At 41.8% G+C, this 18,878-nt stretch overlaps 2 protein-coding genes across 6 annotated transcripts in view; both read left to right on the top strand.

The window, feature by feature from the left end:
* The window catches only part of LOC132527706 (phosphatase and actin regulator 1-like), a 281,505-nt gene that overhangs the window by 230,353 nt on the left and 32,274 nt on the right, over positions 1–18,878 (top strand). The gene's annotated exons all lie outside the window — the stretch shown is intronic.
* Positions 5,875–18,878, top strand: part of PHACTR1 (phosphatase and actin regulator 1) — a 302,874-nt gene continuing 289,870 nt past the window's right edge. For 3 of the 5 annotated variants that reach the window (XM_060163683.1, XM_060163684.1, XM_060163678.1), the window contains exon 1: positions 13,461–13,491. In XM_060163683.1, the coding sequence (XP_060019666.1) occupies positions 13,473–13,491 (19 nt within the window). In that variant the 5' untranslated portion in view covers positions 13,461–13,472. Of the gene's footprint in view, positions 6,105–6,486; positions 6,601–13,460; positions 13,492–18,878 lie in introns of those variants that run through there. The other 2 variants (XM_060163681.1, XM_060163682.1) reach the window with 2 other exon arrangements.

Here is an 18,878-nt window from a genome sequence, read left to right as displayed (position 1 = left end):
ATACCCTACCCCCACCCATGTGCTGGCCTTCCCCGCTGTCAGCTTCAGGCACCAGAGTGCTATATGTGTTACAACTGAAACATCTACACTGACACAGTACTACAAGGACTACCCTGACACATCTCTATCACCCAAAGTCCTTAGGTTACATAAGGTTTCATCCTTGGTGCTGTCCATTCAATGAGTTGGGACAAATGTACAATGACATACATTATCGTATCATATAGAGTAGCTTCATTGCCCTAAAAATCTCTCTGTGCTCCACTTATCCCTCCCGTCCTCCCAACTCCTGGCAACCACTGATCTTTTTACTGTCAGCATTGTTTTGTCTTTCCCAGAATGTCATATAGCTGGAATCGTGCCTTACGGAGCCTTTTCGGATTGACTTCTTTCACTTAGTAACGGACATTTAAGGTTCCTCTGTGTCTTTTCATGGCTTCATAGCTCATCCTTTTTAGCGTGAATAATATGCCATCGCCTGGATGCACCACAGTTTATTTATTCATTCACCTGCTGAAGGACATCTTGGTTGCTTTCAAGTTTTGACAATTATGAATAAAGTTACTCTAAACATCTGTGTGCAGGTTTTTGAGTGGATATAAGTTTTCAGTCCGTTTGGGTAAATGCCAAGGAGTGCAACTGCTGGATTGCAAGGCAAGAGTATGTTTAGTTTTGAAAGAAAGCACCACACTGTCTTCCAAAGTGACTGCGCCATGTCTCATTCCCACCAGCGATGAATGAGAGTTCCTGTTGCTCCACGTTCTCACCAGCATTTGGTGTCGATCCCCCTACTTTTTAAAGCACGACTAAACTGAATTATGTGGAAATGACTCAAGAGCCAGATGTAAACCCCAAAATGACTGAGCAACAAAACTAAACGTCACATCCTGTGATATCGATGAGGCAGGGTTTCTCATGCCCTTACTCAAAGCCACCATACTCTTATTCTGTACAAAATATTACTAAGTTAGGTTTTCTGTTTTCTCAGCCCGCTAAGAATTGGAAGCTTTGAAGAGATGGAGAGACTAAAACTGTAAAACAAGACACATGCAGTAGCCTGTTGACAAATGAGTTAACAATCAAGTATGCAATCTTGTGTTCTTTAGAAGCATACCTGCATATCTACTTGTCATAACCAGTGTTTCTAAGAATGACCTTAAAACACCTCTTGAAAGAATGAAATGGCATTCAAGATACCACCGCTTTTAAAAATCGAGGCTAAGTTCGTACCTCGTAGATTTGTTGTTGGAATTAAATGAAATTTATGTAAAATGCTTAACACAGTGTCTGGTACACAGTAGTACAAATAAATATTGGCTGCTATGTAATGATGGTGATGGTAATGATGGTGATGATGTACCATGTGGTTAGACAATTAGAAGAAGGAGAAATGGAAAGAAAAGAGTATTGGAATCCCTTAGGCATTTATTGAGATCCTGTTATGTCCCAAGGTGAATTCAAAAGTAAGTGGTCTGTGGTTTCCCTTCTTGAGGAAATCTTTGTCTAGCATAGCATATAATTATAATAGAACGTGATAAATGTTATAACACATCTGTTTATAAAAGTGCCATGATAACATAGATGAGTTGGCTGTTAATTTTGCAAGATCAAGGAAAGCTACAGTAAATATTGGAGCTAGGCTGGATGGATTTTGCTGTTTGGTGAGGGGTAGGCATTTTAAGGAAGGACATTCCAGGCAGAAGGAACAGACTTTAAACAAAGTCATGGAGTCGTGGAAATCATGGCACAGTCAAGAATGTAGACCTGGGTAAAATTAAAGAATGGTTAGCCAGGAGATGGGCCAGAAAGTTCCCAGAAGGCCAGTTGATGATTGCCTTATATCGTGACAAGGAGTATGGATTTTATTTGAAAGTTAGCAGGTTGCTATTAAAGGCTTTAAGCTGAGAAGCTCCATGAATTTTTTGTTTAATACTTATTTTGGCTGTGCCAGGTCTTAGTCGCGGCACGCGGGATCTTCGTTGCAGCATGCGGACTTCTTAGTTTTGGCATGCGTGCGGGATCTAGTTCCTTGAACAGGGATCGACCCTGGGCCCCCCTGCATTGGCAGCATGGAGTCTTACCCACTGGACCAGCAGGGAAGTCCTGAGAAGCTCCATGATTGATGTCTGCTTTCAGTGCATGTTTACGCTGAAGGCCGGATAGAATATGAACTTGAATGGGTGGAGAGTGGAGGCAGGGAGACCAGGCACGAGTTCTTGGGTTCATCTAGATTATCGCAGAAGTCCTCAGACTTGAAAAACAATGAGGGGCTGATAGAAGAGGGCAGAGAGAGGGGGTACATAGAAAGGACAGTCAGCATGACTCTGAGGTCCCTAACTTGGGCGATTGGGACAACCCAAGGAAGGAACTTTTTATAAACCTGAAGTTTATTTTTTTTAATCTTCACGATCCTCTGATGGCACAAAAGAAGCTGAATCTTTAATACTATTTCAATTCCAAGTTATTTGATATTTTCTTGCTCCACCCAAGAGAACACCACTTGAATTATGCCATAAAGCTAGAACCAAATGAATGCAATTCATTTTTCTAAAAGTTCCAAGTAGAGATAGACAAATGTGTACTCACAGAACAAATTTTAAGCCAACATGACCAAATATAGCGTGAGGCTGGGCCATCTAATGTGGTAGCCACTGGCCCCTTGTGGCCATTGAACACTTGAGTTGTAGCTATTCTTAACTGAGATGTGATGTGAGTGTAAAACACACACAATTCATAGCAGATTTCAGAGATTTAGTATGAAGAAAAGAATATAAAATACTCTGTTAATAATTTTATATTATTACATGTTGAAACAATATCTTTTAAAGATTTTTAAAAATTTAATTAATTTATATATTTTTGGCCGCATTGGGTCTTCGTTGCTGTGCGTGGGCTTCCTCTAGTTGCGGTGAGCGGGGGCTACTCTTCGTTGTGGTGCGCAGGCTTCTCATTGAGGTGGCTTCTCTAGTTGCGGAGCACAGGCTGTAGGCGCGTGGACTTCAGTAGTTGTGGCACGTGGGCTCAGTAGTTGCGGCACGTGGGCTCAGTAGTTGCGGCTCCCAAGCTCTAGAGTGCAGCCTCAGTAGTTGTGGTGCATGGGCTTAGTTGCTCTGCGGCATGTGGGATCTTCCTGGACCAGGGCTCGAACCTGTGTCCCCTGCATTGGCAGGTAGACTCTTAACCACTGTGCCACCAGGGAAGTCTGAAACAATATTTTGAATAGATTGGATTTGAGGTAAGAGGTAGATGGGCCCCTGGGCTGGACAGCTGGTGTTTGTCAAATATATATTTGACAAAGATATATTACCAAAATTAAGTTCACCAGTTTTTTTTCTTTTTTAACGCAACAGCTAGAAAATTTTAAATTACATACGTGGTTCATACTGTATTTCTGTTGGACAACACTGGTCTAGGAAATTTGATTTTTGCAGTGTCAATATTGAAGGACTATATTCAGACCAAAGGTATATTTTGCGTTATTGCTTTTCTTCCCATTACTAGTATGGGTCTCACTGTTGTGGTCCGAACGTGGGTTGGAAAAGAATTTCCAGACACTAGGCAGAATGTAAAGAAGATCGAATTTATTAGAGGGAAGGGTCCCTGTCAGAACAGCAGGCCGACTTCCTAGTAGTCTGGGAGAGACAAGCCTGAACATGTGCTATTGATCAGTTTTTATAGCCAGAAAACAAAGGAATGGTCTGAGATGAAATTTTCGTTTACTCATTGGTCGAGGCACATATATCTTCCTTCTACAGGGTGGGAGTGGGACAGGGCAGATGCGTTTCCTTATTTGGGACAGGTCCCATCACCCAGGTGGGCTCAGGAATTTTGTAACCATCACAACATGGCAGGGAGTCCGGTATGGGGTGTGAGACGCTGACATGTTTTCAGGCAGCGTTGTCCTTTGTCCTTACAGCACCATTGTCCTTGGAACACCACGCTCACCACCTGATGTTTTCTAATATTTTACTATGTAGCCTTATTCTCATTAAGAAAGAAGTGGTTACCATAGCAACTGCCACAATACATTGTATTTACCACAGCTGGAGAGAAAGGTATAAACAGACATCAATCTGTCATTCAGGTTTACACATTCATGTGTTTTTGGTTTTGCTTTTTCATGTGTATCTTGGTCTTCCTTTGTAAAATAGAGCTCTGAGAGTAGGAAACTTGACTTCTAATTCTCACCTGTATAACTGGCTTTCTTTGGGTCTGGACAAAGAGAATAATGATTATCCCGTGCCCACTTCAGAGGGATATGTGGATAGATAGTTACAAAGTATTTTGCAAGCTATTCTTTGGGCACAGTATCAGTCTAATGTCACACAGTTTAATATAGCAATGGTATCTACTGTTAGTACACTGCCGGAGTCTGGCGGGAAAGACAGGGTAATTTCCTTGGGTAGATATGAGTGAGGAAATGCAGAAGGGAGAAAAGAGCTCAGACCAGGAAAAACCCAAAGAAGGTGACCAATATTAGCATTTGTTCCCCTAGACTTTAACAGCTCTTTTGGAGTATATCCCATATTCAGCAATGTCTCCACTGGCTGGGAGGAGACTGGGAGCCCAGATCCTCCAAGGCATACAGTTCATCTAGCTTTGACATGGAAAAAGCAAACAGGTTGGAGTTTTTTAACGTTGATTATTTCATGGTGCTTTAAACGTTATGCTTATTTATGCCACCTAAATTTCTCAAAGATCTCATTCGTGGGTCAATTCTGTTTTAACATACTTGCTCCTCAATATATATCATCTGAACAGAGATGACAGATGCTAAGAAGGGGAAAATGGGACTGAAATAATTTTTTTACTTTCACCCAAGTGCTGGCTTCAAAGTATCCATCTAGATTGGCCTTAAGGATTTCCACATTGTTGATAGTAGAGAATGGGGTTTGGCCATTAAGTGGTGTTTGCATAGCAAGCATGCAATTTTCAGTTGGATGTTATGTTATTTGAGGTGGCTGGAGAGGGTCTAGGAAGATTAAGATCAGGGCAGGGGGTTGGCTAAAGACCTCTCAACCCAATCTACCCCTTTGACATTTCAGGGAACTTAGATACTGTGGCTAAAGTAATAAACATTCTAGGCTTTGCATTTCATTTGCACAGGTGCTATAAATCTACTTGAGGCTGTTCAACTGATGATGCGCTCTGTCATTTGCAAACCCACTGGCTGATTTACCTCATCTGCAGACAGCCACCCTAAATGAAAGTCAAGGAAACTGCTACAGTTACATCTTGAGATGTTACATCTTGAGAAATCCCTGCTAACTCAGCATTGGCATTTAGGAAGTCCTCTGCTGGAGAAAAATCAAACCAAAGGGAAATAAAAATACACTGCAAAAATGCAGCAGCTCCACTGAAATTTCTTCTCTTTTTAAACATTTTTTTTGATGTGGACCAGTTTTAAAGTATTTAATTTGTTACAATATTGCTTCTGTTTTTTTATGGGGTTTTTTTGGTTTTTTGGTTGCCGGTCATGTGGGATCTTAGCTCCCTGGCCAGGGATCGAACCCACAGCCCCTGCATTGGAAGGCGAAGTCTTAACCACTGGACTGCCAGGGAAAGCCCTCCATTGAAGTTTCAAGAAAGATTAATTTTCACTGTTTGGTGTTTTGAGTGCCTCTCCCTCCACGCCAAGGAAGCGGGGGAGGGGAGACGGGGGAAGGGGAGTGTGGTTTTCTGATCAGAACTCAAGTAACACAGTTTGAATTATATAATGGAGCTGCTGTGCGTCAGGTGACAGGCTCACTGAGTAATTCCCTGCAGAAGGAGACAAACTGCATGTTAAAAAGCTCAACAAATACTAAAAAAAAAAAAAAAAAGCAAAGCCCAGGCCGTGAGTTCCAGACTTGCAAGCTGCAGTTTCCTCTGAATTCTCTCCGGGCTGAAACAGCTGGGCGGGCTGGCTGAGTCCCAGGACTCATAGAGGCTACGGAGAGCCAAAGCCAAGTGCAGGTCGGGGGTCTGGCCTGGGTTCCCGGGTTACTTTCTGTTTCGTTTAGAAATGTGCCCTGTTTCTGAAACTGGTGGCTTCCAATGTCAAGGAAAACGCAGAACTCCTTGGAGGCTCCAGCCAGGCTTTTAAGAACCGGGGCTTTGTAAAGGTAAGAAGCTATCCGCGTCCTGCAGGCTGAGGGTTGCCGCCTTGGAGGGGTCTGGGTGCGAGCCGGGGACGCCAGGAGGAGTCTGCCAACTTGTTCTGGGATCTGAACGAGGCTGGAGAAACCTTCTGTGGAGGGGTTTTAAGGTTAGGAAAGGGATAAGATGGACCCTTCCCGCCTGGATGGGTGGCCCCCCGGTCCTTGGTGACTTAAATTGATCCCCAACTCCTGTCTGCGCTCTTCCCTTCCCCAGTTCCATCCCATGGAGGAGTTGCTCTCCTGTCGGGGAATTGGCATGGGCTGGCCCGGGGCTGGGAAGGAAGGAGAAGGGGCTACCTGGCACGAAGAGGCTGTCTGAGCGTGTGTAGCATGTGTATTTCAGAGCCTGACACTTGAGAAGACTGTTGCTCAGGCTAAGAAAACATAGTTTTTGGGGAGCCAGAGGGCAGAGGCAGCGGAGGATGCCTGTGTGAGCGGAGAGCTTTGGGAAATCTGTGAGGTAGGCATTTGAATCTTAAAGCATTTCACTGCTGTTTGTGTGCCCTTTAGTTGGATTTTATATTGCTTTTGTATTTTGTTCAGTTTGGGGACTTTTCCCTTTTTGGAGCTGCCGCTATCAATTGATTTGGTTTTTCAGTCCTCGGACTTGGTTCACTGGATGTCTTGAAACCCACTGGTGCCCTTGTAGATGTCTGGAAGTCAGAGATCGCTTAGGAAACTGGTGCTATTTTTTCAGACCAGGGAGATTCACTTGCAAATCTCACTGCCATGGAGACTTGCTGGGAGTCCTGAACGCCTGCGGAGGCCGCCAGCGCTTAGGAACCTAGGGAAGTTTCTGACTTAAAGAGACAGGAGAGGGAAAATTGAATGGGCAATTGTTAATTCCCGGAAGGTGGGTGCAGGGAGAAGTTGTCAAGGATCAAAAAGAAAGATGACTGGGAAAATGAAAGGATAAGTAAAGGAATGGGTTTGGTGGGATCCCAGCTGGGGCTGTGGCATTTTGAGGTTTACAGCATGGGGATAAAAATCAATAAGCAAACTGATAACAGCTCACTTGGCATGAATAAGATTCTTTTTTTTTTTTTTTTTCCCCACTGGGTCCTAGAGAACCGGAGAAATAGGCAGGATGTGAGTTTGGAAGAGTTCTTTTTTTTTTTTTTAACCTGTTTATTGGAGTATAACTGCTTTACAATGGTGTTTTAGTTTCTGCTGTATAACAAGGTGAATCAGCTGTACATATACATATATCCCCATATCTCCTCCCTCTTGCATCTCCTTCCCACCCTCCCTATCCCACCCCTCTAGGTGGTCACAAAGCTGATCTCCCTGTGCCATGCGGCTGCTTCCCACTAGCTATCTATTTTACATTTGGTAGCGTATATATGTCCATGCTACTCTCTCACTTCATCCCAGCTTACCCTTCCCCCTCCCCGTGTCCTCAAGTCCATTCTCTACATCTGCGTCTTTATTCCTGTCCTGCCCCTAGGTTCTTCAGAACCTTTTTTTTTTTTTTTAGATTCCATATATATGTGTTAGCATATGGTATTTGTTTTTCTCTTTCTGACTTCACTCTGTATGACAGACTCTAGGCTGGAGAGGGTGTAGAGAAAAGGGAACCCTCTTGCACTGTTGGTGGGAATGTAAATTGATACAGCCACTATGAAGAACAGTATGGAGGTTCCTTAAAAAACTACAAATAGAACTACCATATGACCCAGCAATCCCACTACTGGGCATATACCCTGAGAAAACCATAATTCAAAAAGAGTCATGTATCACAATGTTCATTGCAGCTCTATTTACAATATCAAGCTAAATGTCCATCGACAGATGAATGGATAAAGAAGATGTGGCACATATATACAATGGAATATTACTCAGCCATAAAAGGAAACGAAATTCAGTTATTTGTAATGAGCTGGATGGAAGAGTGCATTTCTAATTGCTATTCTTCTTGACCACAGAAGATGCTCTAAACAAAATATGGGGATGTTAGAACCAGAGGGAAAATGTGCTTAGAATGATGCCTACAAAGATGTGTTCAAGTTTCTGCTGCCCTTCCCTTCCCCTCTTTCCCATCCTACTCCCAGTTTTGGGCAAATTATGTGATTTGAATATGTCTGGTATAAACAACTCCTTAGACTGATACAGTTATCACTGCGAGAGGATATTTGGGTACTAGAATAAAAATGATCTTGAGTCAGTGGTTCTTAAATCTTTTAGATCATGGACCATATTTGGGAATTGAAAAAACTTAGCTGACAGTGAATTTCTAGAGTCCTCTCTCTACTGTGGCCCTGACACCCCCATCTTCTGATGCTCAACAAACAAAACTAAACAATGACAGCAAAGCTAAAAGGCGTAGCATAGCGAGGTTTCTAATTAAAGCCCACTTTTGAAATATCGACAGCATAACATTATAAATATTCATAATATAAGAAAACAGTTTATGGAGCCCCTTTTGCAAGCCATGGTAGTCCCTCAAGAAAGCACCGCTTAAATAATTCATGTCAGCACAGTGAGTTCCTTTCATCCAGATTTCTATCTGTTGAAACTTGCTGGAAATCTGCATTTCTGCACTTCAATAATATAATGAGGATAGAAATTCATAAGGGTGACTTCCAGACACCACAAGATCCATCAGTGCCTTCTGAATCACAGAAGAGTACATGATACTCTGAACACTTTGTGTTGAGTGCGCTTTCTTCCTCTCTAATTCTCGAAAATTTGGTAATCTGCTTAAATTGTGGTGCCCATATATTTCACACCAAGACTCAGGACTTGTCTTACGGAGGATTTTTATGTTACGTTACTTTCAGTGTGAGGGACAGTTTGGGAAATGCGGTTCAGATGCCAGGTTGCAGTTTAGATGTCCGTTTCGGGGACAGTTAAATAGTTTATGGGACAACTGGTCAGAAGGTATGAAATTGAGAAGCTCTTGAAAATCCAGTTCTCATAGAAATATAGATGCTTTGGTTGAGAGCATAAGTTCTTTGGTGTTCCGATTGACTTAGGTTCGAATTCCAATTCTGCCACCTATTCAGTGAGTGACATTGGGCAAGTTTCCTGACCTTTCTAAGGCTCAGTTTCTTCCTCTGTAAAATTGGATAGCGATAGTACTTACCTCAGAGGTTATATGGGGGTAAATAAAATACCGTGTGAATACAACAGCACCTAGTATGGTATCTGGCACTGTTAGCGTCTAATAATCAGTATCTGCTGTTACTATTGTTATCACTTATGGTACCTTTTGATATGCCAGAGACAAAGCATATACTGTGCAACTTTATTTATTTATTTATTACATCTTTATTGGAGTATAATTGCTTCACAATGTTGTGTTTCTGCTGTACAACCAAGTGAATCAGCTATATGTATACATACGTCCCCATATCCTTTCCCTCTTGTGTCTCCTTCCCACCCTCCCTATCCCAGCCCTCTAGGTGGTCACAAAGCACCGAGCTGATCTCCCTGTGCTATGCGGCTGCTTCCCACTAGCTATCTGTTCTACATTTGGTAGTGTATATATGTCCATGCCACTCTCTCACTTCATTCCCGCCTCCCCTTTGCTGTGCAACTTTAGATCAACATTGGTGATCCTCAGAATGTTCTGGAATTAAGTCATTAGCACGTCTATTCCTCTCTATGAGGAGGCATCGTTATCCCCATGTTTTACACAGAAGAATCCATTGAAGTAGTTGAAGGCACCCAGGACATCAGTGGCAGCATCAGATGGCGGATATTTGTCCCCAGACTCTGTGCCCTACCCCAGGATCACACCCCTCCTGATGGTCCTGCTGGGTGTCCACATCAGGGGTGGTTTAACAAGGGCAAAGTAGCCCTTGTCTCTAGAAAGCCTCAGATAACCTTCCCAGGGAAGTATTGTGGTTTGGTGCTGAAGGCTTGGTTTTCCCTGCTTCAGCCCTGCTATTAGTTGTGGCTCTTCCCTTTTCTCCTCCTGAACTTGCTGAGTTCAGAGTCCCTACAGGTGTCTCCTACTTGGCCAGCTCATGCCAATGGGTGGTCGTGACCATGAGTACCCAGTTCCAAGTGTCCACTGGGGACAATACAGAATCTGCTGCCCTTGTCCAACCCCTTAAAGACTGTGTTTCTGTTTTCTCTTTGAAGACTTCTAACATAGGGATTTAATGCCTCCCATAAAACAAACTCCCCATCATATACTATAAAGTCCAAAGACAGTCATGTAATTAATCTAAAGGGTAAAGATGCCAAAAGACCTTTACTTTTGCCTTCCATAGGTATTCAGTTTCCTGCAAAATTCAGAATCCACTGGTACAGGGAAGGGGTTAAGAGAAGGGATTTCATAAAAGGTCTTCTAGGTATCGCCTGGGTTTCTCAAGGAAACTAACTGAATAAAAAATCCCACTTGGGATAGGTCATAAAATGGCAGAGTGAAGAATAACGTAGAGTGACTTCTTCTAAGAAATCTACCACAAGGACAATACCAACGTCTAAAATTAAGAGAAACAGAAAAAAATCCAATAGAATTTCAGAAAAATAAGATTCTAGATTCAAAAATAACAAAGCAAATTTTGAAATGTAAAAGCACCCCAAACTTGGAAATATTATAATGCTGAGGAAAAAGGGGGAAGAAAGAGTGGAACGTGAGAGAAACAGCAGAGAGAGTGGGATTGAAAGAATTGGTTATGAGTTCAGTCCTGGGTCAATCACTCAGTTGAATCTGTTTCCTCATTTATGAAAAGATGACAATAATTCCTACCCTACACTCAAGGCTACTGAGAGGAACAGATGAGATACTGTGTCAAAACTAGAGAGATAACAGACCCTTAGAACATTCCCCTCCACAATGCTGAGAACTTGAACTCCATCTGGCCCTAACAGGCAGGTGTCCATAACTATACAGTATTAAGGAAAATTGACCCAAAAGGAAAGAATGTGTGTGTTACTAAGAAACAGAATTTTCTTCTTAATAATGCAGAAGAAAATCCCTTTGGATAATCCATAGCTAATGAATAACCAATTACTCTTATACTAGGGCTTCCATAACAAAATACCACTAGCTGGGGTGGCTTAAAAAACAAAAATTTATTTTCTCGCATCTCTGGAGGCTGGAAGTCCAAGATCAAGAGTTGGAAGAGTTGATGTCTGCCGAAGCCTCTCTTGAGGATGGTCACCTTCTTGCTGTGTCCTCACATGGCTTTTCCTCTGTGTGTGCAAATCCATGTGTCTTTTCCTCTTCTTATAAGGACACCAGTCCTATTGGATTTGGACCCCACCCATATGACCTCATTTAACTTTGATTATCTCTTTCTAGGCTCTATCTCCAAATACAGTCACATTCTGAGGTACTGGGGGTTAGGGCTTCAACTTATGAATTTGGGGGAAACACAGTTCAACCTATAATAGCTATTAATTAAAAGGTATATTCTTGTTCTAGGAATTTAGAAGGTTTATGAAAGAAAATGGCATCTGTCTAAAGGAAAATGATATCTCTGAATAACCATAGGGAGACCATGCCTTGGAAGGTAGCCTGGTAGACCTGGGCCAAGATTCAGGAGAAACTTGACTTTCAGGCATATTTCAACTAAGAGGAAAAGTAAGGACCTTGGGTTTTTCACTTCCACCTGGGTGTTCTGTCAAAGAACTAGCAGATTGTCCCTAGCAAGGTTGCATCTCTATGGTGAAAGCTATTCTTGGAGGATGGATTTAACATTGTTTGGGATTAGATGCTCCTCTGAGGTCAAAAGGATTATGGCATTTCATGGGCTAGTTTCCCACTTCCTTTCCCTATTCTGTCTCTTAAAGGAAGTCAAAAATTGATCCTACAACCTGGGTTCCTGCCGTGCGCAGCGTGGTCATGCATACTTTCCACAATTTCCTCAGTCAGTCCCCAACTTTCCCAGTTCCCTTTCAGTAGGAACCATAATATTCAGTGATATGGTTACCTGAAATACACACACACATACACACGTACACACACGTGCACACACGCACCTTTATTTATTCCACGAACAGAATTTGTGGATAGAGAGGAAGATGATTTGTAAGTGATACGTACACATTACTTTCTTCCTAAATTTCAGATCTTTGATTTCAGAGAAAGGGATATGGGGCCCAGCTCGTGGCTGAGATGACCCCACAAATATGGGAAGTGAGGGGAGCTGATGCCTATTCTAAATTCACAGGCGTGAAAAGGCATGAAGGAGAAAGTGATGTCAGGGGAGGAGCAGGTGATTCGCAGGTGTACACGGATAAGGGTGGGTGTGCCCCTCCCTTCCTCTCCCCCTCCCCACTCGCAGCTGCCCCTTTGGTTGGACCACTTGCGTCCTCCGGTGGGGCACATTGTAGCTCCCTATTAGCAGTGTGGTTGCTAGAGCCACACAGGACACATGAGGACATCGTGCAAGCAAGACACGTACCTTGATTTTCCTTTTTAAACAACTGATGGTGGTGAAAAATTATACTGGGAGGAACAAAGAAGCACATATTTAGTAACTTGTAAAAACCCCATTGTGTCCTTTTTCCTTAAAAATAAGGGGTGCTTCCAATGCCCAAGAGGAAAGAATCAGTTCCCCAAGCATCATGATCATACCTCCTGATCCTTCCCAGTACCATTTCAGCACAAACAAGAACTCACTCCATTACTAGTAGCTTTCCTCTTTCACCAGGATCCATTCCAGAGGCAGGGGAAGTCATGGGTTAGTGCACCAAATCAGTCTGCCCAACTTTCAAACTATTTGGATGCAATGTGCTCTCTAAGTGTCAACTACTCTCGTTTGGGTTATTAGAAAGGAACTGTTGAAAGGAACTATGATGTAATTCAGAATATATCAGTGCCTGTATTATTTAGCCCTGATTTTAAGGTTCATGACTTGCCAGAAAAAGGACCTAAAGGCTAAAAAGGATAAGGATGCAGACTCAGGAACAAACCATCAGATTTTAAGAAAACCAGTATTGGTTCCCTTTGGCTTTCATGTAAATCAATAACATAGATTAGGAACTCTTATTTAAGTTGGTTTGTTCATATGTAGACTTTCTCAAACAAAAATGTGTTTGGTAAAGCACAAAATAAAACAGAACTACCTTGGAGTTTGTTTTTTTTTTAATTTTTTTTTTTCGGTACGCAGGCCTCTCACTGTTGTGGCCTCTCCCGTTGCGGAGCACAGGCTCCGGACACGCAGGCTCAGCGGCCATGGCTCACGGGCCCAGCCGCTCCGCGGCATGTGGGATCTTCCCGGACCGGGGCACGAACCCGTATCCCTTGCATTGGCAGGCGGACTCTCAACGACTGTGCCACCAGGGAAGCCCTACCTTGGAGTTTTTGTTGTTGCTGTTATTATATTTAATCAGTAAGCACTTACTATCTACTGCAGCTAAGGACAGGGTGTTATGCCAAGAGTTTTGCAAGGTAAGATGAATCAGATCTACCCACATCTATCTAGAGAAATAAAACATGTCCATACAAGTTTTAACAAAGTATAGAAAATGAGAACTTCACGAGAACAGAAAAAAATGGTTATTGAGGTTGAAAAGAGGGAAATATTAATTCCAGCTAGAGAAGGTTTTAGAAATGTTTCTAACAAGAGTCTTGAGGGCTGAATAGGTATATTTCAGCGTGAAGGGTGAGGGGGCAGAGGACATTTCCAAGAGAGGAGAGGGAGTAATAAGCGGGAAGCAAAATTGTAGAAGAAGGCACACCTGGATTGCACGTGAGGCCAGGAGGCCAGGTCAGTTCTTTTGGAGGAGAGGGTGAAGAAAACAACCAGTTGTAGAAACATTGGAAAAAACCTGAATATCCAGCAGAGAATGGCAAGGTCGGAGCTTGAAACTAGATGCAGGGCGGGGTGAATGGAGAGAGATGGTGAGTGCACCCTGTGGTTACATCGCAGCTGTGGTGGTGGAGAACATGATAAAGGTTAACAGTAATGATAATGATCATAAATAGGTCTCACTTGTTGAGTGCCTAGTAGCTGCTGAGCCTTTTCTTTAGATTATTGCCTTTAATCTGCACAGCAAACCTCAAGACAGGTACAAATACAGTCCGTCCTCATTCTGCACAGATTCTGTATTTGCAAATCTGGCTTATTCGCTAAAATTTATTTGTGACCCCAAAATCAATACTCTTGGTACTTTCTCAGTTATCCATGGACGTGTGCAGAGTTGCCCCACATGTACATTCCCAGTGAAGTTAAAGAAGGTGATACTCTGCCTTTTCGTTTCAGCTCATACTGTAAACAAGTGTCATTTTTGTGGTCTATTTAGTCTCATGCTTTTCACTTTTTTTTTGCTTCTTGTTGGTGATCTCTCTGTTTAAAATGGTCCCCATGTGTAGTGCTGAAGTGCTGTCTAGTGTCCCTCCATGCAAGAAGGCTGTGATGTGCTTTAGGGAGACAATATGTGTGTTAGATATGCCTGTTCAGACATGTCATAGTGCCGTCGGCCATGAGTTCAAGGTTAATGGATCAACAATATATACTAAACAAGGTGTCTTTAAACAGAACCACACATAAGACACAATACATTGATCAGTTGATGAAAACACTGTGACCAGAGGCTCCCAGGAACCTAACCCTATATTTCTCCTAGGAACAATGGTTCAGTGTTCACTAATTCCGTTTTCACAGTGACTTCATAGAACAAGGCTACTTTGAATATCAAGAAGACTCTGGTTGGGCTTCCCTGGTGGTGCAGTGGTTAAGAACCCACCTGCCAAAGCAGGGGACACAGGTTCGAGCCCTGCTCCGGGAAGATCCCACATGCTGCAGAGCAATTGGGCCCGTGCACCACAACTACTGAGCCTGCGCTCTAGAGCCTGAGAGCCACAACTACTGAAGCTCGTGTGCCTAGAGCCTGTTCTCTGCAACAAGAGAAGCCACCGCAATGAGAAGCCTGCACACTGCAATGGAGAGTAGCCCCCGCTCGCTGCAACTAGAGAAAGCCCACGCGCAACAACAAAGTCCCAATGCAGCCAAAAATAAATTAAAAATAAATAAATAAGACAATGGTAACACCCTCTCCCCAGAGGTATAAACTGGGGTCGGGAGGGAGGGATAAGGACCTTGCCTGAGGCCACACAACAGGCACAAACCCAGTCTGTCAGATTCAAATGTCATATTGTGATGATATACATTTGTAATAACTTAACAAAGGCCTGGACCAGGTGTAGCAATGAAGAATGGAGGAGAGGAGGTGAATTACAAATGGTTTAGGAAGTAGAATCAACAGGACTTGGCCACTGATTGCACATGGAGGGCAAAGAGCAGGAAGAGGTCTGAGAGGAGTGTGAAGTCAGGTGGAGGTGATAACCTATTGAAATCAGGAGAGCCTGAGGGTGGATGGTTGCAGGAAGGGTAAACAGCAGGTTCAACTGGGATTAAGGGCTGGGGCTTGAGAACAGAAATGCCAGTTTTAATTTTTGAGCATCACTGTACTCCAGGTATTGTTAAGTGGCTCTAGCTAAATGATCTCAGGAACTATTATGCCCATTGTACAGATGAAAAGAGTGAGGCTCAAAGAAGTATAGTGACTTGCTCAAGGACACCCTGCTTATAAACAACAGAACAGGATTCAAACCCAGGCAGAGTGACCCTGGAGGTTGTAATACCAAAGAGAAGTTTTGGAATTTGAGATCTTAGAGGAAGAGAAGCATTAATGTTAATAATACCGTATCTTGTTCTCTAGTTTCTTCTTTTTAATGTTATTTTTTCCAATATTCTGTCTTTACACTGCATATTTTCCTACTTTCATGTTTTTGTTCAAATTCTTCTCTCCCACAAGAATGTTGTTCTTCTCTCTTAGCTTTTAGCTTTTATTCTTTTTTGTCTTTTTATGTTGCAGAGGGGTAAACTTACTTGGTAGCTTCAGAAGTTGGACACTTTATGTTATATTGTGCTGTCTAATTTAAAAAGTTTGAACGTTTCAAGGATTCCTAGAACGTAATACATGTTACTTAAGAAAAATTATTCTCTGAATATTACTCAGCCATAAAGAAGAATTAAATTTTGCCATCTGTAACAAGATGGATAGATCTAGAGGGTATTATGCCGAGTGAAATAAGGCAGACAGACAAAGACAAATATCCTATGATTTCACTCATATATGGAGTCTAAAAAAACAAATAAACAAACATAACAAAACAGAAACAGACTCATAGATACAGAGAGCAAAACTGGTGGTTGCCGTGGGGCGATGAGTGAAATAGGAGAGGGAGAATAAAAGATACAAACTTCCGGTTACAAAATAAATGAGTCCTGGGGACTATAGTCAATAATATTGTAATAACATTGCATGGTGATAGATGGTAACTATACTTATCGTGGTGATTATTTTGCAATGTATTAAAATATTGAATCACTATTGTATACGTGAAGCTAATATAATAAGTCAATTATACTTCAATTTAAAAAAGAAGAATTGTTCTCATAATCATTCTTACAATTCACATTAATAATGTTATGGTTTATTTACAGATGTTCTCATTAACAGAGGAAACATGATTATGCTATTTGTGTATTAGATTTGGATAACCTGGCATGAAATAACATGATCCTTGTTTTGTGTTTCCTCTTGGATATCAGTTACCTTTGAACTTTTGTAAAGATATAAAGTCTCTCATTGTTTCCCAAATCTGTATCATCGAGACTTATTTGCCTATGTCCTTGAGACATTAAGAAATTAAACATTCCCTCAACACTTAGGTATTAAGGGTTATTTCCACAGGACTCCTAGTAGTACTGTGCCTGGAGATATAATAGTATCCAAAAACAGAGGGTGTTTCGTTTAAGAAATGCCAGAGCTGTTTATTATATTAAAAAACTTTTAAACAGTATGTAATAGGAAAAAAAAAAAAGACTCCTGTCGGAATCTTGAGCTCCTTCTTTCTTTCTAAAATGCCCCCCCAAGATGTCCAGAAGGTGAGCATTCTTTCTGGCCACAGGGAAAGTGCCCTCCAGAACTGTGAACTCCATCAAAAATGCTTCTGCCCAAAGAGCTCAAAGGCCAGACATTTCGAGAACAGATAGCTTGGATCTCTGTAGGTAAGTGGGAAAGAGTTCACCTACAAGGGAGTTTCTATTCTTTGAAATAACCCAAGTCTGAAACCCTTCCTTTGTAAATTAAAAAGAAATCTCTTGAACTATTCTGAAACCAAAAGAGAGAGAGTTGCAATGCTGCTGGCAACTGTACTAGATAGTCAACTGTGACTCTTAGGTGAACAAATTCTGCATTTGTGTAGAGATCTGGTAATTTAGGAACAAAGGCGAAGACAAAGGAACCTTAAGGAATCTTTGTCTTGTTCTTAAACTGCCATGGCCTGAAAGGGAACTAGGGAAAATGAAGCCATGTTTGATTCGACAAACACTTGAAACCATCCTTCAAATATTCTGGACGGAAAACAGTCCAAAGTGTGTTTTGCCAAGCCCAAGGGAAATTAGCTCCATATGTTTCTGATTTATTTACAGTTTAATCATCAAAATATTGCTTTGCAAGGACTGGTTATGTCCAAAAAACCTTTTATGAGCCATTTTAAACAGTATCTTGAGAACAGGAAGCCCTGTTTTGCCAAGAGCCAACAGATGCCTGAGCAGAGGTTCTGGAGTTGGCAGTAGGGGCAGAGCCCTGGGTGCTGTGATTCCAAATCTGGTAGAGCAGACTTCATATTGGTTTTGGGGAATCTGTGCTCCATGCACTAGAATTACAGAAATCCTTCAGGGAGGATAACCTGAGGGGAAGGTGACTGCTGGCTTCCATGATTTCCACTCAAACTCATTATCTTTTATGGAATTTCATATTCCTTTCACCACATTCCATTTGCTAAATGATTATTCAGGAGATAACTTCTCTACTGAAATTATAATGTTAGTATCTGAGCCCTTACAAACCTGAGGTAGAATTTCTTAGAAAACAGCGGCTTCGAAGGAGCCATTGTCTGAACGAATAGGACAAAAATTTTTTCTCTTTATTTTCGAGTTTTTTCCTTTTTGGGTTTTTTTTGGGGTTTTTTTGCTTCTCTTTCTTTTTATTCTACTTTTCCTTTTCTTTCCCTGGGAAGTTCACCATGCAGTATCAATCATCCAGAAGACATTTAATAATAAATTGGTGATTATCAACATTATGTACATATATATGTACTGTACAAGCCTGGATTTACTAGTTGAGGGGGAAGACCTTTATTGAAAATACGCGTTTGTAAGGGATTACCCACTTTTTTCTCATTCTCCCGAAACTTTACCTAAAACCAAGCATTCTTTCTCTAGACTTTATTTTTTTAACATCTTTATTGGAATATAATTGCTTTACAGTGTTGTGTTAGTTTCTGCTGTATAACAAAGTGAATCAGCTATACATATACATATATCCCTTCCTTCTTGCGTCTCCCTCCCACCCTCCCTATCCCACCCCTCTAGGTGGTCACAAAGCACAGAGCTGATCTCTCTGTGCTATGCAGCTACTTCCCACTAACTACCTATTTTATATTTGGTAGTGTATATATGTCAGTGCCACTCTCTCACTTCGTCCCAGCTTACCCATTTCCCTCCCCGTGTCCTCAACTCCATTCTCTATGTCTGTGTCTTTATTCCTGTCCTGCCCCTAGGTTCTTCAGAACCATTTTTTTAAATTCCATATATATGTGTTAGCATATGGTATTTTTCTCTTTCTGACTTACTTCACTCTGTATGGCAGACTCTAGGTCCATCCACCTCACTACAAATAACTCAGTTTCATTCTTTTTATGGCTGAGTAATATTCCATTGTATATACGTGCCACTACTTCTTCATCCATTCATCTGTCAATGG

The sequence above is a fragment of the Lagenorhynchus albirostris genome, chromosome 10, assembly GCF_949774975.1.
Source record: "Lagenorhynchus albirostris chromosome 10, mLagAlb1.1, whole genome shotgun sequence".
In the NCBI taxonomy this organism is placed as follows: Eukaryota; Metazoa; Chordata; class Mammalia; order Artiodactyla; family Delphinidae; genus Lagenorhynchus; species Lagenorhynchus albirostris.
Note: the sequence above shows the minus strand (reverse complement) of the source record. Positions and strands in the feature narration are given on the sequence as shown.